The following is a 23,619-nucleotide window of genomic DNA, read 5'->3' on the forward strand; positions in this document are numbered from 1 at the left end:
ATAGTTATTGTACATATCTCCTGGCCTTTTTGAGGGAAGTGGGGGAAGGGAAGCAGTGTAATGGATATGTGTTTCCTGACCAAATATCTGTCCCAGTGTCAATGTCTTTGGATGAGTAACTAAATAAATTCAACAAAAAAACCCCCTGATTACAGTAGCTAATGGCTTGGTCCAGATGATCTACTCTCCTAAATCATATGGGGAGAGATGTAGAATGAGGGGATACTTTCTTCTGCTAGCATTGTCAAATTGTGAGAAGATTACAGAACTAATCTCGGTTCACCATCTGATCCTAATTTTCAGCTGAGTTCAGTTTATCATTGCCTGTCAGAGCCCTGAGACAAATGAAAACAAAAAGAAATTGGCTGGGTTTCTGTGTAAGAAGAAATTTTCCTGAATTCTGGAGGAGTTTCCTCCAGAATCCTGAAGGAGGATGTTCAATAGTGGTGTGATCCCCTACCGACTGCAGTCTTCGTGTTTGGTGGTCGTCCTTTCACTAAGTGCTTAGGGTCAGATGGCAGCTTCCCCAAAGCTTGTGAAAAATACATTTTGCAATTTATCATTTTCATTAATATAAGCCACATAAATCATAATTTTTGCTGATTATTACAGATCACAAAAATAAATTATGAAAATACAAGGTACTTTAGTAGTAGGATAGATGGACAGTCTGATATTCCCAACCATTTTCTCATATATGAGTTTCCCTTTTAATCTATGAAAAGGAACATTGCAATTGTAAGCAAATAGGCAGTTTCAAAGTGTAACACTTATTCTCTCTTGTACCGTTCTTATGTTTTAGTCAGCCTTTTTCATAACTTCTTGAAGTAGAAGCAATGATCTCTTCATTACCTTTTGTATTGCTTGAGCACATTATTGAATATGATACATGGTTCTGAAACAGTTTTGTTTACTGGCAGTGAGTAGAGACATTTGCTATTTACTTCCTATTTACATTTTTTATTTTAAAGTACAGATGATCCTGCCAGTGTGAACAAATCTCATGATGTAATCACTCTGACTCTTTTTATATTTTTGGCTACAAAAGCCTACCAGCAAATAAAAATATTAATCAAACCAAGTTTTAGCTCTGTCTTTAACTCACAAAGATATGGAATTTGGAGACTTAGGGACCAAGGAGAAATATAGTTGCCAAGCTCTAGGCTATCTTGTGTAAGAAAAAAATGATCAGTAACTTTTCATTAAGGGGGTCCAGATCAAAATGTTTGTAGCATCTTCCACCTACTTCTTCCCTGCATTTCTGCAAAATTAAGTATCTTGAGAGTTATCCAGTGTTACTGCTGAAGATGGAGTAGGGTGAGCAGGTTCACTCATTCACAGGCATCCATTAGGGTGTTGGATCACACAGTGTTTTTGTGGGTGTTCTGTGTTTGCTGTCATCCCAACAGGTAACAGGTTGATAGCCTTTAAAAAGATCATGTGAATTAAGTGAGTGACAGGGAAAATAGCTTTCAGAAAGGTAGTTGAAAGAAATAGATAAAATAATTATTATAGAATAAGTGTAATTAACCTTTGGTTACTTTTTTAGGCTATGTAATCTAATACCATGAAGATGTTATCAGACCTCTTTCAGAAAACTCAGTCCTAGGAAGTACACAGACAATTCAGATGTTCTGCTTTATGCTGTGTAATAATAATTATTGCGATGCTAAGGAAGCTCAAGCTGAACTTGTTTATTCTCAAGAAGGCACTACAGGGAAAAAAAAACCAAACACCTTTTACTTTGATTTTCTTTATTATGGGCTCGATTACATGGTGTACACATTGAACAGGAGTAGAATACTTCGCCATATTTTTCCCATATCCACAATTGCTGTCTGCAAATCCTATTAAATACCTTTTCCTTACTCCAGAAGTTAAGTTTCTGACTGGCTTGAGGTGACAGAATGACTCATCTATGCAAGCAAAATTCTTTAATTTCGTCTGTGCTTTAAGATGCTGGTTTTTGGGATGCAAGGTGGACTTAGGAGTCTGGGAATCCCACTCTATAGTTCTGTGCATGAGTAACCGTAAAGAAGAGTAAGTTTTATCAACTGGCATTTTTAAACTGCTCCAGTAAGACCAATCTCAGGAGGTGCTATGCTGTTCTGCATGCAACGCACTCAAATAATGGGTACTCAAGTAGACCAAGCAATTCTAAGTATGGATGTGAACATTTTAATACTGACCAGGACAACAAAGAACAAGAAATCAGATTGTTGGCTAGTAAGAAGGGATATTAACTAATCTTAAAAGGCAGATGGATCTCTAATCAATAAATCATGAACAGGGGACTTACTTAAACTTACTGAAGTAACTGAGATGTATTTTTTCAGGCAAGATATGCTGAACATACCTATTAAAACAATCCAGTTCTCTAAAGTCATTGGAATACATATGGATTAATAACTTTGAATGATTAGTAATAGAATTTACCAGTAATTACAACTAACAGAAAGGTTTTTACTTTGAACACCAAAATAAGAGAATCTGGAATTAGTATAAATTTCTTTCCTTCATGATTTCCCCCAGTCCTTCCAAAAAGGTGTGGCCTGGATCTAGTTTCAGAAAGACTGTGCATCTTCAACAGTGACTGAATCCAGTAAGAGTTCCAGCAGCTCATCTCTGAAAAACCAATTTACCATGTCCACTAAAAAGCTTTTTTGCTGGATTACTGTGCAGAAATCCAAGAAATAAGTGAGTTATATGCAAAAAGGCAAATAATATAGATAGAAATAGAATTTAGAAAGAACATAAAAAAATATTCTTTTTAACTGTCTGGTACATCCTACTTTCTTAGTACACTGAAGGTGGTATCTGAGCCAGCTAATTTGAAGTGCACGCATATTCTGCAAAGTTTATATGCTACAGTAGTATCCAGGGATCCTAGTGTGGATGTATCATTAGTTTCTAAATGGCCTGAAATAAAATCAGATAAAAACTGCATCTTATTAGTTTGCTGCCTCTAAAATCAAAAATAACATATTAAACATCAATTTCTTACCTCACTCTGTGCCAGAAATTGGGAGACCATTTGGTACACATCTGAGGTTCCCTGAGGAAGGCCTAAATAATACTGTGAAAAGGATAGATAGCATTGGTCTTAGCAGAGGATTATAAACAGTTCTGAGGAGTGTGCAGCCACTTCCTTTTCTCACCTAGTCCCCAATTATAAGAGCTATAATTTTATACATTACTCTTTCGAGATCACTGATATAATCACCAGGATCTTGAATATTTGAGGAGACTATGAGGCGGAGCCATCTAAAACTTCTAACCACCTGTTTAAAATGTTAAAATAGAGTTAAAACACTTCTGGGACCTTAATTTTGTCTCCAATTAACGTTTTTTCCAGTCATTATTAATAAATATTTGAATATAAGTTTACCAGTGAGACAGTTTGGACCAAAAAGTTTGAAATTGCTTCAAAGGCAATTTTTAAGAAAGCTAAATTCATTATGATAAAACACAACCATAGCCACTAGTATAGGCTGCAATAATACATCCAGTGTAGGTCAGCTGAAAGCATTGCCAGTTTTTCACGGTAAAATACAATGTTCATACTTTCCCTTTCTCTCTAGGGATTTCAGAAAGCTCCTGTTTCTGCAATGAAAGCAAGAGCGACTGTTATTTCTTTATGATGACTTCTGGAAAAAACATTACTCCTATAAATATACCATTTTATTGAGCTTGAGTATTCCACTTCTGTGGCAAAGTTTATAAACATTCCTCCAATTTTTCCCAAGTATGAGTGCAATCAGGAGTGATTTTGAAGTTAATACGTGAAGTCTTGACGTAATTTAAATATTAATAGTGGTAGCAAGTTTTGTGGTATCAAAGAGCCATGAAAAGGGGTTTTGTTAGTCTTTGAAGGCTTACTCTTTGTGTAGACCTTTGAACATTGTGACGTATATAAACCATATTAGTAAAGCTGTAGAAAAAATTTGTATAGTTGGTAGTAATAAAGTGTGAGTTTCCCTTAAATTCTGGGTAATATTTTCAAAATAGTTAATTACTGGAGTACTTTGGAAAAGTATGCTCTCTGTTTTGTTTCCTTTCTTATCTTTAAACATGTAATACTGAATTTCATCAGTACAAAGTTTTGTTTGAAAATTTGTGATATACTTCTGACCTAATTTTCTGTGATCACTGGTCTAAGAATGTGGGTTTTTTTTTTTCCCCTGTGAGCTCCTCCTTTCCTGGTCCAGAATAACCAGAGTCATCCATCACATGTGAAATCAGAGAGCAACCAAACAGTTGCAACCCGGTTTTGTAATGTTGGTGTGATTGGTCAGAACACCATGTGTGCTGAGATGCAAATGCTTTATATTTGAGTGAGAAGTGCTCAGGTTTTAGACCACGAGTCTAGGAGAATTTTTCTTAAAGGCAACTACGTAGAGCCCATGCAACCCTTCTGAACTTGTTTTAATTTCTCTTTTCTTCTGAAAGATAATGATTTATTTTAGCTTGCTGGTGCCAACTGCTGCAGATTAAATGTAGATTTATTAATTTGGGTAGCTGTTTCACTTGCAGAGCTGATTGGCAAAGCTTTTATTAATACAGAATGGTAGTCTTCTGACGTGACCCAAAAGTGCCTGGTGCATCTATCTTCAGACAACCCCTGATCCTCTTACAATAAGGCATGGTATGGAAGCTGTAATCTGGATTCTCACTGTTTTATATAACTGCTCAGGGAAACACAGAAAGATGGAAAGAAGGAAGGATGCTGTCTGAGGAACAGCAGGTCACCATTCCCAGGAACTAAAGAGTGTGGCTGAACACATACTTACATTCCTTTTAATAATGTTTTCTGGTTTGGGGTACCTTCTGTGTGATGTGCTCTGGTAGTGTTACCTATTTTTATGGCTGTTTAATTTCTACTGAATAGCACTGAGCTGAAAAATTAAATTGCACTAGCAATGCTACTCAGAACCCACCCAGCTTCTGCAAGGGAAGTAACAGTGCTCTCAGTCTCCCTAGGATGTGTAAGATGAATCTCATGTCTTTCCCTGGGCATGGTTCTTCTCTACGCTTATCTTTTATTAGAAAAGATTTCAAAACATTTATAGGCTTGGATAATCTCCCTTGTGGATTACGGTAATTTCTGGCCTTCATAATACATATCTGGTTTCCTTCCAGGCAGTCCAGATTCTGCTGCCAAACTCTTCTTCCTCTCCTGCGCGTTGTTCACACTTCCTTGTTAGACAGTGTCCTCATTGGCTGCGCATTGCTTTACTACACCAAAATAGTTTTTGTTCTTTCGTGGTTCTACACCATTAAAGTTTTATTGCTACCTCTATCTCATCTCTGCTTTACCCACCACATTGTTGGTTGGGGTTTTTTTCATTTTTTTTCTTGAGGAATTTTTTTTCATCTTTAATGAGGAATGCCTTCCCCTGTTACATCTGGAGCACAACCTTTTTTTGCTTCTTTCAGATTAATGTTCAAAACCTACCTTTTGAAAGTTCTTTCAACTATCTTGTAGAGCACTAAGTGTGTCACGATAATTGAATGTTTGGAATTGTGTGTTATTTAAGCACTATTCTAGACATGTTCAGTGTACTGGAAGTTTATAAAACCAAAAAACATTTTTGTAAACTAGCTTGACTTTCTGCTAAAAATGGGGCATTTGGTTAGAGTCAATTGGTTTTGATACTTAATTCTTTAATTGTAGACATCAGAAATAGTCAGAGTACTATAGCACTGGTTATAATATGCCAAATATAAAGGTGAGATTACTCCATTATTATTTGATAATCCCTTATCAGTACAGCCCTTATTTGTGTTAACCTTTTTGTCTTTGATATTTGCTGAGCAATGGTATATGTCCATTACCTATAGCTTTCTTTGAAATATATCTTTCCAGAATAGAGTTCTTCACTTTTGGTCCTTTCTTTATAAATTTACATTTGGCCACATTGAAATAAATACATTTCTGTCTTTACCCAGCTTACAAGATAATACTGTTTCATAATTTATGACAACCTCAATCTTTGTGTCATGTGTAAACTTTCTTAGTAATGATTTTATTTTTTCCCCATGTTTTTGTTGTTATAAATATTTAATAACATTGTGCCTAAACATTAATTCCTACAGGGCTCAGTGGAGGGATAAATGCTGCTTTCTCTTTCTTCCTCTCCATCTTCTTTTATTTAGTTGCCCCTGGACCTGTCTTCCCATGATATTTAGATTGTATGTAATGGAGAGCAGACATTTAGTCATATAGTTTAATTGTCTGAATGATCTTAAGAATGCAAGTAGAGTGGAAGGGAAAAAAGATCAAATGCTTAAGATATATTGCAGAAGAACATCCTAGAGCCCATGTAGATGGTGTTCTTGGAAAAGAGTCAAAAGAGAAATTGGAAGTTGGGGTGTCCTTTGGGCCTGTATCTGACACAAGATTTAGACTACAGAAGAGTTGTGGCACACTGATCTTGTGTTTTCTGGAGTAATGCCATCTCTAAAAACAGTGAGATTGACTTCAGGCAAAGTAAATAATGTCTGACCAGGATGGTGGCAAAAACTACATCATCAGAGCATGTTTATGAAGAATTTTAAAATCACACAGGATAAGTTCAGATTTTGTCTGGGCAGACTTCTTTTTCTAATGCAGTGCTGGGCATAAACCACATGAACTATCTTGATACCAACGTAACAGATGTTCCATGCTGCTTTCTTTCTCCTTTGAGTCAGAGTGGAACTGAACAGCTGCCTGGAATAGGTCATCTTCCCTTCCTCTTTAGGATCAGAAATCTTCTAAGGTTTGCTGTGCTCAAGGACATACTGATTTTCCTAGGAATCCCATGTTTCTGGGCTCTAGTCTTTGACACTGCTGACCTGCATACGAGGGAAGCTGGTAAAGCACAGACATGGAGATTTTGCCAGTTGCCTGAGATTTGGTCTTTCAGCATCATCTCTAAGCATGATGACTAGAAGCTGAAGTTCCTCTTCTTTGTAGGGCTCTGAGAGAATAGTCTGTTAAGCAGGCATCCTATAGACTGACTCTGGAAGAAAAGTGTGTCACAAGAGACCAGGCTGCCATATTTCTGTCCAAAATACAGAAGTCCATACGAACACAACTAGCATCTGAAGATAATGCTGGTTTTCTCTCCCTGTGTATGGTTGCAAGGGCATTCATTCCACGGTGCCTAAGACTATAGTGTTCACCCCAGGCATAAGATGCAATTCAGTTGCAGAGTGCTTAAGATGAGATGTGACACTGCCTTTCAACCCTTGTCCATCTTCTCCTGCTCACTTAGATCTTGACCCATGTATTTACCCATCTAGGAAAATTACTTCATATGCCTGAGCCTCTTTTCATGAGTCAGTAAAATCACAGAATCATCTAGGTTGGAAAAGACCTTGTAGATCATCCAGTCCAACCATTAACCTAACACTGACAGTTCCCAACTACACCATATCCCTAAGCGCTATGTCAGCCCGACTCTTAAACACCTCCAGGGATGTGGACTCCACCACTGCATCAAGTCTAGTCATAATGGACTTACTGATTTTGTGTACCGTAAAGGGTTTTCTTCATAATTACAGTATGGATCACCTAGATCTAGTTCTAAAGACATTAATGTAAATGAAAGTGTGTTTGACACCAAAAAACTAGCCAAAATACTACCCTATTCTATCCTTGATTTCATTGTCTCATTATTTACATATAAATTGTCACACTGCAAAATTTGCCTTGCCTAATTGGAGAAGGAATAGGTCTTTGTATTATGTCAGATAATTAATGCTCTATACATTGTGTAGTTAGTTAAATTTTATCATCCATATTCACCTAGAGTACTGTATCCAGTTGTGCCTTCCCCAGTACAGGAGAGACATAGGGGAGAGTGACTAATGAAGGACCACTAAGATGATGGACTGGAGCACTTCTCCTGTGAGGAGAGACTGAGAGCTGAGTCTATTTAGCCCAGAGAAGCAGCAGCTCAGAGGGATCTCATTGCTGTGTACAAATATTGGAAGGGAGGGTGTAAAGAAGACAAAGCCAGGCTGTTTATAAGCGGTGCCCAGTGACAGCACAAGAGAAAATAGATAGAAACATTGCTTAAATGTAAGAGAAGTTTAAGCTTAAGAAAAAGCTTTTTACTGTGAGGGTGACCGAGCATTGGCACAGGTTGTCCAGAGAGGTTGTGAAGTCTCTGTCTCTGAAGATATCCAAAAGCTGTCTGGACGTGGTCCTGCATAGCCTGCTTTAGCTGACCCTGCTTGAGTGGTGGGGTGGATGAGATGACCTCCAGAGGTGCCTGCCAGCCTCAGTCATTCTGTGATTCTATGATATTCTGTTGTAATATTCACAGTTCCTCAAGTCAAATAGCATTCCGTCTAAATAATGTTTTGAAAATAGTAAGCTCCTTCTTCCTTAAATTGTACATTCTCTGTTTCTTTGGTCTAGCCTCCAATATGCTTCTTTTCTCAAGTGTAATTGGTGTTGCAGGTTCATAAGATACTTTAATGCCTTAAAAACACCATCAAGAATTTGGGGAGGGAGAAGTGTGTTTCATAAATGACCAAACAGTACAAAGATTATGGATTGTATTTAATCTGTCAGAAATACTTTAAGTATTGCTGTTACCAGCCTCCATTTCACATTTCTGCCTTTTAACGGTCAAGGTGAAGGCTGTCAGTGGTAGAAGCAAGATTTCCATCTGTTCATTATACCTTAAGTAGCAGGGGAAAAGAGCAGATGTACTGCCCCAGGCTTTGGAATAATTTGGCTTTACAACTGCATCTTTTATTTTAGAGATAATATCTATAAACTCATACAAATATAATCAAATGCGTAAGCAAATGCAAGCATCTTGTTTTAACCTCCTAAAGCCACTTAACAATCTTTAGGATCTGGCAAAAGATGCAGTATCTTTTCTGAAAAAGGCATTGCGTTTGCTATAAATCACTCAGGCCTGATTCAGTAAGGCATCAAAGTATGCACTTCAGTTAAAGCAAAGGAATAATCCTGTTGATCCATGCTGGAATTCTCATATTTTTAAGTTAAATACCTTAATAAATTAGCTTTCATTGAAGTATTTTTAAATGCTATTAGACACAGTTAAATACAGTTGAAAAATTATTATGAAACTTTCTGGTGTAGAATTGGAAAGTGGGGAAAATTAGTGTCTGGGCAGTGAAGATATGAAGGTTCATTCTAAGAAAATAAGATGCAGATGGTATAAGCAAAATGCCACCTTAAAGTACACACAGTCAATGCAAATCTAATTTGTGCAGTCAAATGGGAACTTTTACCTTTTCCAAGTGCAGCTCTCATTTTAATACAGAAATCAGAGAACTTGCCCAGAGAAACATTTCATGTCCAGACTTAGGAATCCAGGCTTCTTGGAGTAGATGGTTCCACTAATCACAGTAATTATGAATAGTGATATATATACCATCTTAGAAGATCTATAGAGGACTCCCCTGTGACAGCCGTATGCTATTGTTGACCACTGTTGAAGTGCTGCTGTATTTATTTCTTTTTGATAACTTTCATCAAAATTTAGAATATCAGAAGTGTTATTTGTAAAATATGCAGGTGCATGCCAACACAGGGAAAACCTTTCTGATGCTTTTCTTGGCAAAGTAAAATTCCTGACAGTCTAAACCAGATAGTAATAATCATTGACTTTTTAACAAATGTTTAAAGATTATAGTCATGAAGTGACCAAGAGATACTCATTTGAAACCATATTCATGTGATTTAAGCTGTGTAGGGTGACTTATGATACAGTGTAATGTATTTTATATGCTTTTTTTTTGATAACAGCAGTTCTTTCTTGGTTTAGTATAAAGCCGTTTAATTAAAATAAAAAAGTAAGCTCAAAGGGCTTACTGAGGACCCCTCTATATTTTGGGAGGGCAAGATGTGACACACACCTTTAGCTACAGCTAAAGATTAATGAGGGATAAAGCTACTCAGTATTTCCAGCTGAGATGGATTTCTTTCTTAATTCTCTGTTTTTCTGATTTAGCCTGCTCAGACACTTGACCAATCCATCTGTTCAGTACCCTTCCCTCTCTCAGCCAAAAGTGTCACAGTGCCAAGTCTCTAAAGAACTGAAGAGACTGAAAAAAAAAAAAAATCTCAGATGATCTGTCTCAAATCTGCACTCATCTCCTTTAAGTGAATATAAAACTGAAGGTAATTTGAGATTGTTCTTTGGTCTAAGTCACAGTTAAAGCAGCTAAGTGGTAACACTGGAAAAAGCAGTAGAATAGCTAGGAGAGGTAGAATTACACTTTCAGGCTCCTGAAGTTTTACTTTTGACTTATGTGGGGTCAGGATCAGATAACAAGTGAACCAATACAAATTCATGAGAAAACATCACAGTAATTCAGTTTGTTGTTTACTTCAAATCCATATGGAATGTTTCTTTTTAAGGAGGAAAACTACCAAAAATTTACAATATAATTTGCTTCCTCTTCAGATTTAACCTGAGCATTAGCCAAGCCTGCGCACCTCTGCATTTGTGGAAGTTTGTGTGGTATGTTTTTTTCATGGCAGTGATCTAGTCTGCTGGGACTGATGTTTGTGTATGTCAGGGACTGAGTGTAAGAGTTTGGCTTGTGTCTGACTTTGTGAAATTTCAAAAGTATAATTTATTTGTATAACATGCATTATACTGTATCTCAGTACTGTGTCATCCAGCCACCTTCCTGCTGAGGGGACTGTTTCACAGTGGAGAGGAGGCAACTTGATGCAGTCCACCATAGGAAATAAATTTTACAGCACTCAGTTCAAGAACTTACAGAAGAGAGAGGTGGGTTTATGTTACAGAATCTCTAAATGAGTTTATTTTACTCAGTCTCACACCTGTGAACTCAAAGCATCAGCATGTGTTCACGTGGTCTGGCCAGGATGGCTCGTGTGTGACACTGAAGGCAGAAGGGCCCTGGCTGTCAAGTCCTTTGTACTTTTTCTGGGGTCCTGGTGATGAGTGGTCATAAACTTGGTTTTATATGGATCTTTTATGCCTTTAGGATCCAACAGCTATGCTGGCATGATTATTTTGCCCCAGGATTTTGGTTACTCCAGCCTCCATAAATTTTAGGCAAGTCTGCTGTCCATTTGTGTGTGTGTCCTCATATTGAATTTCTTCAGACTGTAATATGACTTCTTGCTGTGCCCATAGGATAAGGAGTGACATATGTGATATGCTGTGATAGTGTATTGCTATTGTTACTCTTCTGCTTTTGTCAAGGTGCAGGGTCCTGGTCCAGGAGCTGACTGTGCTGTGGCCTTGCCAGAGCTCAGGCCTGCTTGTCTTGATGTAAACGAGACTTCGTAATTTTCCTGCAGTTAACTTTGTTCTTTGTTATCCATGTGTGTGCCACTGTTTTCACCTTTGTTTTACTGCTGCTTTCAGTAGTGCATACGTTTTCATTCATACTTCATTCATACCAGCCTTTGTGTTTCTGTTACAAGACTCTATACATGTGCACTGAAAAAGTCAAAGTTATGATCAAGCCCAGTTCCTGACAACATTGTTGTGTGAAGTCCTTGAGAACAAATAACTAAATCCAAAATAAAATATGAGTATTTTTGGAACAAGAAGAAATGAATCTTTACAACAGTGGTAACTTACAATTAATTATTTCACAGCCTCTCTATTTTACAGCCCTGAGACATCTGATAGTTAATTCAATAAGCTATTGAAGTAGAAGAAATCTAGTTCAGGTTCTCTAGTGACCCTCAATATTAATCCTTTAACAGTACTTTGAAAATGCACACAAAATTAGAAGTGTTTTCAACTTAATGTTTCAGTAGGATGGACTTCTAAGACTTCAATTTAAAGAGATAGTAGACCTTGCTACAGAGTGTGATGCAACCAAGGTGATTAAGAATTAAGTTAAAAAAAGACCATCCTTTTCTTGTAGTAATTGTTTATGTTAGTATACCACAAAAAGCTTTCTATTTAATCACCTTTTTGCATAAGAGAAGACCTTTAGTAAATAGTGGACAGAGAATCTGGTTTTGCTTCTCTGCTTACCAGCAACAACTTCTAGGACCACCAACCACAAGACCTTCCTAATTCAGCACTGCTCTGCTTCTAAGCCTTGCTATTCCCAAGGCCTGCAAAATCCAACAGCAGTGATGTTGGCTGGAGCTAAAAAAAGGGGGAAATTATGAGCCATCTCCAGCCCATTCTCCTCTCTACTCCTGGGATAGAAAGGCCATAGAGATGAACACCAAACTGGTTCTGGAGAGGGAAAGAGCAAGCAGAGGAGTGTTAGAAACACTGGAACAAAGCAAGGCTGCACTGCAAACACTGTAGCACTGTGGTTGTGCCAGGAAATAGTAACATGGAAACTTTTTGTAGAATTATGTTTCCTTAAGGAGAATGTGAATGAAGCAAGGGTCTGCGGCTGGTACTAGGGTGGGTGCTAAATGCTGCTGTCTTCCCTACTCCCATGCCTAGTCTGGATATGTACTGAGCTCATCGGGGCAAGGATTGGTTTGGAAACAGAAAATGGCTATGAAAAATACTGCTAAGAAAGTAAGTGTTTTCTGTAGATAAAATAAAAAAATGTCTGCCTGCAGGGGAAAAAAAAAATAAAATAGGGTCATTCATGTGGAAAGCAGAGATGCTGACAGTTTCTATTAAGTTCTTTAAAAAATATCTTCCTGTGAAGAGTGTCCTGTCTCCAACTTTCTGATCCAATTCAGGACAGAGAGAGAAAGTTATCTGTAATTTAATTATATCTCTTCTGGGAAGGTATTTACATTGTAGCACTGACTGGAGCTGAGTACACCTTGGACAGATTTGTGTCCTGTGCAGCTGTAGCACATCAGGGTGTTAGACAGGCAGCATGAATAGTACCATCTGCTTCAGAGTGGCTGCAGTGCTTGCTGGAAGGTTTTTGATCTTGGCCACCTTTTTCCACAGAACATATATGTAGCAGTTATTGTGGAAAACTCTCTCCCTGTCAGTCAAATTTGGTTGAACTTAACCAGCAGGTTAAAATTGTGGTGGAAGAGGTGCTGGGTTGGATACATGACCTCATTGCAGCAGTTTGGTTGCTTTATGAAACGAAGTTAAAGGTACCTTGGGGGAGAGCAGAAAGAGAAGGCATCCATGCTGTAAGAGCTGTCAGGAGGGAAGGTGGAAAGGCATCCTTTCATGAAAGCTGAAAGGCACAAAGAGGAGTTCACAGCAGTGGCCATATCTGTTTTGAGCAGTGGGATGTATGGAAATGAACAAGCTTACAGCATTTGGAGTGGGGAGGAAGGTGATGGATTTCCACATCGTCCTGATGCACTATAAATGGTTCTGGCTGGTGGAGCGGCTGTGTGACGCATGAGGCAAGGGAGAGAACGCCAATGTTGCTATCATTTTGGTTTTGCTCCTGCTTAGGAATGGGTGGCAGCAACCACTTCTGATGGTTCCCAAGGCTTTTTCAGTTCCAGGCCCATATGAAGAAAGCAAATAGTCAAATAGGATTTTGGAAACTCTAAAAACCTAAAAAGCAACCACTTGTTCCTTTAGGAAGGTTTCCAAAACAATGGCTGGCAGTAAGAACAAATGATCCAAATATATTTCCAGAAAAATTTCTTAGCTGTACAAGTAAGCATGGATTTTACTGATCATATGGTTTGAATTCAAAATGATGCCCAATCTTTTATAGCTCCCACTGGATTCTTGAGGGTTTTCCCTGTTTGAGGTTCTTAAGAGCATCAGGTTGCCAAAATGCTAGTACTGTATATTTGAGATGGTTAAAGAGCTGTGGACATTTTTCTCCAGCCTGTTACATAAAGATATAATCTGTAGAATGATTTGAAAGATTAAAATTGTTGTCACAGACAATTGAATATAAATTTATTTATAAATGGGGAAAACTAAGCTAAGACTGTCACACAAAATATGTCGCAAATTGGGAGAAGTGTTTTCTGGCAACCATGCATTATTCAGTGAGATGGTTCTTTTTAATCCATTATCCAGCGTTTGCCTCCCATACTTGACAAATCTGATGTTGCATGCTTGCCACCACTCTTGTCCGTATTTTCTGTCCATAACAGAAGAAGGAAAGATGGCTTTGAACTTCTGTCCAGTTGGATCCTGATTCAGGCTGGAGCAGGCTTGTATGACTTGGAGCAGAAGACTAAGATCCAAGTACACAAAAAGACATGGGTGACAAAACAGGATTTACAAGGAAGAACAGTGATCTGGATTATCACTTTCTAGGGATGATTTATGTACGTTTAATCAGCTACCACAGGGAGAGATCCCAAACAGGCGGAAGAGAGGAATTCACGGCTACAAAACACTTGCCTGCAAGAATCCAGCAGTCCTAGCCAGGCTACTCAAGCCAAGCTATTGCTATGAGAGAAGTGTTTTCCAGAGCAAGAAAATAGTTAAGAATTCACTAGGGCATTTCTTATGATTGCACACTGAGGAAGAACGTCTCCTAGACTTTAATTTGTTTTCTCAGTTTTGGATAATCTAGGACTAGAGCCATCCTTTCTTCAAGTGTTCTGGTTAAGACAGTTGATGCCCACTGGATAGGTTCTCTCTTCCATTTATTTGTACCATCTTTCAGTATGTAGATGCATGTTAGCTATGTGTTTCTCCATTTCCCCAGTTATCCTCTACGTATCCTGGGGTCAAGAGTAGTAATAGCTGGAGAAATGTTGTCTCTGTTTTGGGCAAGCAAAGATATGTTGTATGTGACTCATGATTGCAGCATTGTAACCACATAGTCCCATGACTATTGTTGGAGACACATTCAAATTAAGAGGATTTTAGGTTACATTTTAAATGTGTGTGCCTTAACATTTCAAATAGGAAAGTGAAATTCTCCTAAGGTATATGATGATCAAGTTCAGCTGCTTATATAAGCAGTACACAGGTTAACACCCTTATTTCACACTTATAAAATATGGAAAAATATCTCTTGCAGTGTTTTCTATCGTGACAGTTCCTTGTGAATTTGCCTGCTAATCTTCTTGTCCTGCCTGCAGCTGCTGGCACTCAACTGCAGGCCTTTTGCTTTTAACATGCCCCCTGTAACAGTCAACCACAACCATTCAATGGTGGTTTTAAATATGATGATTTTGTTTATAGCAAATCTCAGTTACTTGCTTCTGGACCTACCCGATCAGTGTCATCAGATGAAACTCAATGAACTCAACCTGTGCTGTATCTGTATAAAGTGTTGATGTTTTAAGATTGTCACAATTTAGTATAGCTCTACACTTTGTTTTCTCTTTGCATAATGTTTGAAAGATAACATGAATTACAGCACTGTAGTGGCCCACAGTTGCTGGAATTTGAGTGGTTTGGAAGGCACAACAGGATTTGATGACTGGACATGGGCCAGCAATAAAGTGCTTGGTTCCCTTCTCATCCAGCAGTCACTTGTCTACCATACCCACCTATGAAGAGATGCAGTTCCAAACTGAAAATGTGCAATGACGATAGGGTATGAGGTACAGAGACATTCTGCTTTCATGAGGTCTGATTCAAATAGTTTCCCACAACCTAAAACTGTCCATCAGAGTGCGATAGGGGTGGAAGGTTATTGCAGAGTGATATGGAAGAGCAAGCAGAACTGAGCTGTTGACTGTGAACATCATTGTAGGTTTTGGCTCAACTTCCTGCTGTAAGTGATTGCGATAGTAAGATGTGGAAGTCATAGAAGAATTGATGGCTGTTTTGGTATGTTCACTGCTTCCAGAACCATGTGGCACCTGTGTAGCCAGTTCATTATTGCAAGGGGATTTTCTGGAATGCCAGAGGTTAACTATTCTGTATTGCTTCATCTGTATGTCTCATCTGTTAGTGGTTTTGACAATGGGAATACTCCAAGCAGAGAAACACTGTGTCATTTTCTTGTCTATCATGTGTACCCAGTGGCTGGATTTGATTAGACATTTTTGAGGATACAGACCTCAAACGTCAGGAATCTTATGAGGTACTACTGGTCATGGGCAACACTGAAGTCTCAGGTTTTTACCTGGGTGTCACATATAACACTTGCAATGAAAAGGAACACTGCTTATAAATTTTCTACCAAAATCTCAGAGGCACAGAATGAGACTGCCTGCATTTTTTCCATTTTAATTAAACAGCCATGAAATCTTGCTCAGAGGTTTAGTATGGATAGTATCCCCAGTTTAGGATGAGTATTTTCTATAGGGGCACTGATTTAATATAATTCACAGGGAGTTTTGATCCGTGCCTACAAAGGCAATGGGTAAGAAAATGGAGAAAAATCAAATGCAGATGAGAAAATGGAATGTAATATATGGTAAAATAAAGAAACAGACTTTGACTTAATGACATCCAAGAAACACTTGTAACCAAGCTCCAGGATTCCAGAGTGTTAATCTCATTAGTTTCATATTATTATCCAACTGTCAGCTCCTGGACCCTTATGGTATCACAGAAATTCATGTCAGATACTGAATCAGATAGAAATTTAAATTAATTATTGAAAAGTAGCTCCGGTTTTGTATTTGAACTTAGTTGTGATTTACTGTACTGAATTACTGACTTGCCAAATTCTCTTTTAGTTGCCTGTCATTATGCTGCTGAAGAAGTCCAGGTTTTTCCATAAAACCTGAGGTTGTATTTATTTTCAGCAGGGATTACCATTCCTGCCAGTGGAATCCCAGTAGTTTTGGCTAATTGTAATATGGCTGTAAATATGTGATTTCCATGGAAATTAATTTAGTCACAGGAATTTTTGTCCTTTTTTTATATATTGATGGGTTCGCTTAACGTGGTTGCCAAACACATGTATGGCTTAAAGAAAAGCTCGATTAACACTAGAGTAGATTATTTTTACTGAACTGCTCAGTATACATATGAATTGCTTTTCTGGATGAAGCAGGAACTGCTTGACTGTCTCTCTTGGATTTGTGCTGTTAGCAGATAAGGAAGAACCTCCTTTAGCTCAAACAGGACATGTGCTGTTGAGATCTTGCCCTCTTAGACCCTAATGGTAACAATTGCATAGCAACACCTTAATGCAATTTTTTTTTTAAAGTTTTAATCAAATCGTTCCTTAGTCTGTGCAAATTGCCATTAGGTTTATGTAAGTTTAAAATACTTTTTTTTAAAGGATTTTTCTTGTAATATTATTCCACAGTGGGATAACATTTATGTGGTATTTCCAGATCCAAACTTATACAGACAGTTTTAGCACTAACCCTATATTTTAAACTTTTTATGTTTTACTTTTTTTTTTCCCCATGTGAGATTGACAATATTCAAGTTATGGGTTTTTTTTCCCTGTTGCCAATATGCTGTGAGCTTGAATTCAGTCTTTACATAATTTTTGTCTAGAAATGTTTTCAGTGGTTTCTGGGTTTTTGTGGGGTGTTTTTATTTTAAGAAAGTATTTGAAAATGCCATATGGGAAGCAAGCAATCCAGAGACAGTACTATTATGAAATGCATCTAAAGACTGGAGGATGCATAATAGTAATATTAAATTAATTTAACTTTTTATTAACTTTCATTTTAGGAGCAACCTTATTGGCACACCAGGGTAATTTCTTACTTGTTAGGTATTGGCATATGAGTCTAGTGCCAGGAGTCTAGAGTTTCCTTAATTTTTTAAGAAAAATACTCTTGTGTTCCTCTGTTCAATAATTTTTAGCTGTATTTGAGATGCCTTATGCCTGTTGAAGTCACATAGGCGCCCACCTATACTAGAAAAATGCTGCTGTTTGCTCCCTGCTGGCACTGCAGCCTTGGTACGCGGTGGATCCAAGGCAGCAAGGTAGCACAGTAAATTGTTTCCAAGAAATTTAGTGACTGGCATTAACTTTGAGACTGTTATGACAAGGTTCATCAAAAGTTACTTACCTATGCTGTTCAACTGACTTAGATAGTCATATCAGCTAAATGATAGAAATTGTTCATCTGACGCAACTGCATACTATATTTTCAAAACATTGTATAGAGATTTTGAAGTCCTATAGGAAATGTCAGTTTGAATTGTTTCATTAGCTACACGGATGAGAAAACATTGAAATGGATGATAACATTGTTTCTCAGCTTACTGTTTGAGAAACCTCTATTATTCATATCAGAAAATCAGTTTTGACAATCCAGTGAAACAGTAGATGTAAGAAATGTAGATAACCTAATTTCTGCATATACCTAAAGTTCTAGTGTATGTTAGTCAAGTGTAACTCAATTCAAATTTGCAGCTATCATTTTACTTCCTTAAAGTGTTCTCACATGCTTATCATTTGTCTAGATTTTCTGATCAATACCTCTTTTATAATAAGAACGGTTGAGCATTGCATTGTCAGTGTTATCATTCTACTGACCTGCATAATGACAATAAAATAAAATCGATGTTCTGAATCTGTTAGCTTTTTACTACCTTCCTTATGGGGTCATTTTTTTTGCTCACTACCAGAATTGCTCAGCGAAGACTTCTGTTGAGATGTCTGCAGAGAGATGAAGGCCTTTTCCCCTGATCTGTTATTCTTAACTTAGAACTGAGTAAAGCATATTAGTAGTCTAATTATGCCTTCTAGATAATTTATATGAATGTAAAGATACAGGATATAACAGAAACATATTAGTAGATGTATAAATCATATATTATGCTTGTATTCAAAATCTGACTGCAAATCTTAATAGCTTTTTAGTATACAGTTATGTATTATTTTTAATGTAATGCACATTTTTTGTCTTTCTAGGTATGGCATGAACTGCCTCATTCAATTTGAGGATTTTGCTAATACTAATGCATTCCGTCTCCTGCATAAGTACCGTAACAAGTATTGCACTTTCAATGATGACATTCAAGGTAACAGACTCTTTCTCTTCTCTTCACTCTTGTGATGCACACAAGCCAGAAAAAGGAGTCTTAACTGATGTACCACAGGGAAAAAAAATGTATCAGCTTTCTTGTGATATTTGAAGATGTTCAGTACGGGTCACATTTTGCTTTGGTTTTCCTCAGCATGTGTTTCTGGTGAGCTGTCTTTGCTCTTAACCTTTCCCTTTTCATTTATGCCTCATGCTTTATTTAGATTTTAACTCTTCAGGAGTTTTTTTAATAGTTTAGAGTGTGAATGGCTTTCCCATATAAATGATTAACTTCAGATCTCTGGGCAAATGTCAAAGCTCAAGCCTGGACTATACTTCCCTCAGTTTTTTTGTCACTGCAGTGACAACTGCTCCACTGTTCCTCCATGTGATGGAGCTTGCTTGGTAAATGTCAAACTGTATTTCAGTTCTTAAACTGACAACTCAGTTAAATAGCCTTCTAATTTTCCTTGCAGTCTCAGGGCTGCATTCAGTTTTAGAGGGAAATTATCCTCCTGACTCTGCTTTCCCATCTGAATCATTTGTAGCAGCTGGCAAAAGGAAAAAAATCTAGGATGGGAAGTGTCAGAAAGGGGGATACCCCCAGCACTCAAGACAAGCAGGCCTGAGGTGGCGGATGCTGCTGCTTGGGTTGCCTTCTTTCCTGTCAGAAAAAGAGCACTAGAAAATAACTTTCTCTAGGGCAGTAAGTGCACTGGCTCCATCCTTGCGAGGAGACTAAAGTCAGACAAACTGTTGAAGAGATGCCCAAGGAGGACCCTGGGCACCCAGCTGCCTCTTATCCCTTCATGTTTCCTTGGGTAGATGGAGATCCTCAGCAGTGACAGGATCAAAAATGGGAGTTTAACTGTCTTCATTTCTAACAGTTTGCAATGACACTTTAAGCCAGGCGTTAGGAGCTTGAGTTTTCCAGAAGTCATTCTTGAGTCATTCTTGGGACCTGGGTCTTATTTCAGGGACTCAACACATCATGGTGGATTCAAATAGCCTGTATCTTTCTGATGTTAGGGATTTGGCTAGCCACATGAACTATGTTTCTGTCACAAGCCTGGCTGAGTTCCTGCATCTGAAACAGATTATGGAGGACAAATTCCCAGATGGGAAATAAACTAATTATAAAATGTCATTTGCCTTTGTAAAAAGCATGTTGCTTCTTACCCTGTAGGGTCTCAGTGTAGCCATGGCTACAGCAGTCCAATACAGCAGACCAAACAGCATCTGGAAGTTTCCCTACTTGTTCAGACACCCAGCTCCCACAGGGAATTCTCCTTCCTTGCAGGACGAAGGTCCTCGCCCCAAATCAGAAAGAGACTCAACTAGAAGGTAGTTTGAAGGGAAGCTTTTAGCAACAGCATACCAGATATGGGTAAACTAAGCTGAGAAGGTCTTCTGTGTCTCTAGATGCATTTTAAAACCACTGCATTCTCTCTCATGCACCTTAGAAGGAGGTGACTTCACATTCAAAACTGTTGGAAGATATCTGTTTGACTTTTGGCTGAGCTGCTGTAGCAGCTATCGGTCTTCCTTAGAAGTACAGCTTTGTGCAGTCTTTTAATTTATTCAGCTTCTGCAATCTAATTTGTGTTTGTGGGTCTTTTGATATTTTCATAAACGATGTCTGGGACTTTTGTGTGATCTCCATCCTTAATGCTTATATAGCTTCCAAGAAGTGAAAGCGGAGGCATTTAGTCTGCTCTGATCTCTGTTGTTTGTCATCATATCCCCATAAATACTTTCAGTATCTTTTTCTGTAGGTTGTCATCTTCCCCTATAACGTGGCAGTGGAATAGCCACAGCCCAAATATAGATCTAGTGATCTTTTCTCCCTCTTTCTATTCCAGCTTCAAAAACCCTAAGGATCTTTCACTTGACAACTTTAATGAGGATAGATGGTGCTAACTTCTTCAGCAATCCTTAGAGATTTTCAGTTTCTAAGTGGCAGGATTTTTTCCAGGCTACTTGAAAGAGTGGCCTTCTCTGCATGCAAGTTGTGTTTTCTACTCCTAGAGCAGTAAAGCTGACAAGTAGTGTCAGGCCAATAAAGGCAAACAAACACAACATTGCATCTGATTTGCCATCATCTTCTGAAGATAGTGCTTACATGATAATTTAAACATAGTTCCTCCTGGTCCAAATATTTGTCAAGCCAAAGCTACTTTAAGGATAGAAAGAAATTTTTAATATGTTTCATGGAAGGGCTTGAGGCTTTTTTCACTGCCATAGGATATCCAGACAAAGGATTCCTATATATCTTAGTAATGCAATGAGGACCTTTAAGTACCTCAAATCTAAAAAAACTTAATATACGATCCTGACTTCTGCCAGGCACTATAAAAGATAGAGAAAATATGGGAAGCTGAATACCCATTTGCAAGTAGTAACTTGGAGAAATGCAGTTGCCTTCTGTTAGCTCACAGCTGTTTCAAGGTGTCAGCATGCCCCTAACTGATGCCATTGCAGAGCATTTGGAAAAAAGTATCTACCAAAAACACTGATCTTATAAAACCACTAAAGATGGGTCATTAAGGGTCACCTGTAGATATATTCAAGTATTTCTGGAAACAGTTTTGTCTCCATCCTGGCTACAGCATGGTCACATCCTTTACTTTGGAAAAAGCTTTGTAACCTTTTCTACGTCCCCTCTCTGCCCTCAAGGAATTGGGGTACAAGGGTGAACAGGATTCCAACCAGCTGCTATAAATCTGTATTGGAATAACAAAAATGCTCTTATTTTATCAGTCTAGAAAGCATCTTTTTTGGATGGGTGGTGAATTTTTTTCTCTCTGTGATTATGATAATTTCTTCATATTTATATTTTCTAAATATTTTTTTACAAACACAATAGCAATAAAGTTGCTTTAGGGAGAAAATAATCACTTTTTTCCTTGGATTCTTTTTTGGTTTTATTCTGGCTGCAGATCAGCTTCCTGCTTTTTTTTTGTTTTTCCTCTCTGGAACGTATAGAATATGATTTTTGGAAATGAAAACCAGTGAAAGCCTTAGGTTCAAAACAAATACTTTAATCTCTTTCTCTCTAACTATTAGAGAGCATTTTCCAAAATTGAGGGGGTTTTGATCATAATTTCCTATATGGGAGAAATATTAATTAATATTGTAATGTCAAGCTTCACCATATTTAGAAATACCTGAATTAGATCAGGTTGCTATCTTTGCTCATCTCCAATATATTTAGGAAGGAGGAATCATAAGGACAGGGTGGAATTTTCTTCAAGATATGAGACGTTTTTTTGTTGTGTTTTTTTTTTTTTTTTTCTCTCCAACCCCTGCCTGGGGATGGACCAATGCCAGAAGAACAACTGGGGCTTGTGTTGCCAAACAAAGCTGTTTATCAGGGTGGAAGATGTTCTCTGCTTGATCACCCCTGAAAAGAGTCAGGGTTGGGATTCATGGTTTAGGAGACTGAAAATCCCCTTGGAGAAAGTAACCTGTTTCCTTCCCTGCTGCAGGGATGTTGAACAAATCTCTTAAGATCAGTTAAAGAAGTCCTAGGTACAAGTCCAGTGTCTGAAATCCTGCTCATGGGTGGGATTGGCTTGGGCCATACCTGCCTGCCCTTTGTCAAACCCAGCTGGGCAGAGCAGGGTGCTGTAGTGCTCCATTTCCACACCCATCTTGGTTTTGGTGTGTCTGTTGAAAGAGTTTTTTCTCTTCAAGCACAGTCAGTGGCTTAAGGCAAGTTTCCATGTCCTGGGAGCCATGCATTTGTTTTACATGGATCTCTCAGTGCTTATCATGGGGTAGCTGGTTATAGCCATTGCTGTCATGGATAGATTTGAAATAGTGTCATAAATTTCTCTAGCCTTGCTGCCTCTATGCAGGTCAATTATTTCAATAATTTTAATTTTTTCCTCACCCCTGTACTTTAAAATTGTCTCAGTTGCCAGTGACAAACTTCTGAAGTATAAGCCAATCTACATAAAATAAGTGTTTCTGTATGCAGTATAATACTGTTTTTATTCTAGTGTGGTAGCTCTATTTCACTGTGCCCACAGTTGCAATGCTTTCCCCCATTATGGACACAGAGCCTGTATTTTATGCCAACAAAAATATTTACATGGAGACATTGCACTGGATTGGAATTAACTGTGGTATCCATCATGACCTTAGATGTCATTACTTTTTAACAACTGTGCTGTTTAATTGCATCAAAATTTTGTTAAAAGAAACAGACATAAAGTAAAAATGTAGAGCATATATAATTTAAGATTATTATTCCATCTTACCTGTGTGGTTTGATTTAAAATATATTCTAAATGTTCAGCAGACTGCCATTTGAATAACTAGGAAAATTATACCTGGAAGTTATGTTATGACCAATTTAACGTTAAGTCAGTGCAGTTCTCAGAAATCAGAACTTCTCTATCACAAGCATTCTTATTTTTAAGATTTAATTATTTTTAACATTAACATCAGAAATTATACATTTGGAACCTGGAAATTCCAGTTCTTGAAATCAAGTTGTAAAGAAGGTTTGGGGTTTGTTGTTTTGGTTGTGATGGGCATGAGGCTTTCAATTCATTCTCTGACAAAGAATTTGAAAAATGCGATGTTGAATGACATGTAATAGCTCATAAGTTGATATCATATATCTCAAATTCTGATATTATGTGCAAACTGTAGAAAACCTCTTTCATAATATGAAGTGGCATTTGCTTCCAGGTGAAACAGACATTGGGATTTTTAAAAGAAAATAATAAAAAAATCCTATTAAGACACTGTAGGGTTATGTGAAGTATATTTTCTTCCATACTCAGGATGTCACATCTCTGTTACTCAGTGGTAAATTTACATTGAAA

The 23,619-nt window shown here is 37.8% G+C and overlaps 1 protein-coding gene across 1 annotated transcript in view; it reads left to right on the plus strand.

Moving 5' to 3' along the window:
• Positions 1-23,619, plus strand: part of ME1 (malic enzyme 1) — a 185,590-nt gene that overhangs the window by 125,528 nt on the left and 36,443 nt on the right. The window contains exon 7 of the mRNA XM_074819678.1: positions 18,670-18,779. Coding sequence (XP_074675779.1) covers positions 18,670-18,779 — 110 coding nt within the window. The remainder of the gene's footprint in view (positions 1-18,669; positions 18,780-23,619) is intronic.

The sequence above is a fragment of the Strix aluco genome, chromosome 3, assembly GCF_031877795.1.
Source record: "Strix aluco isolate bStrAlu1 chromosome 3, bStrAlu1.hap1, whole genome shotgun sequence".
NCBI lineage: Eukaryota > Metazoa > Chordata > Aves > Strigiformes > Strigidae > Strix > Strix aluco.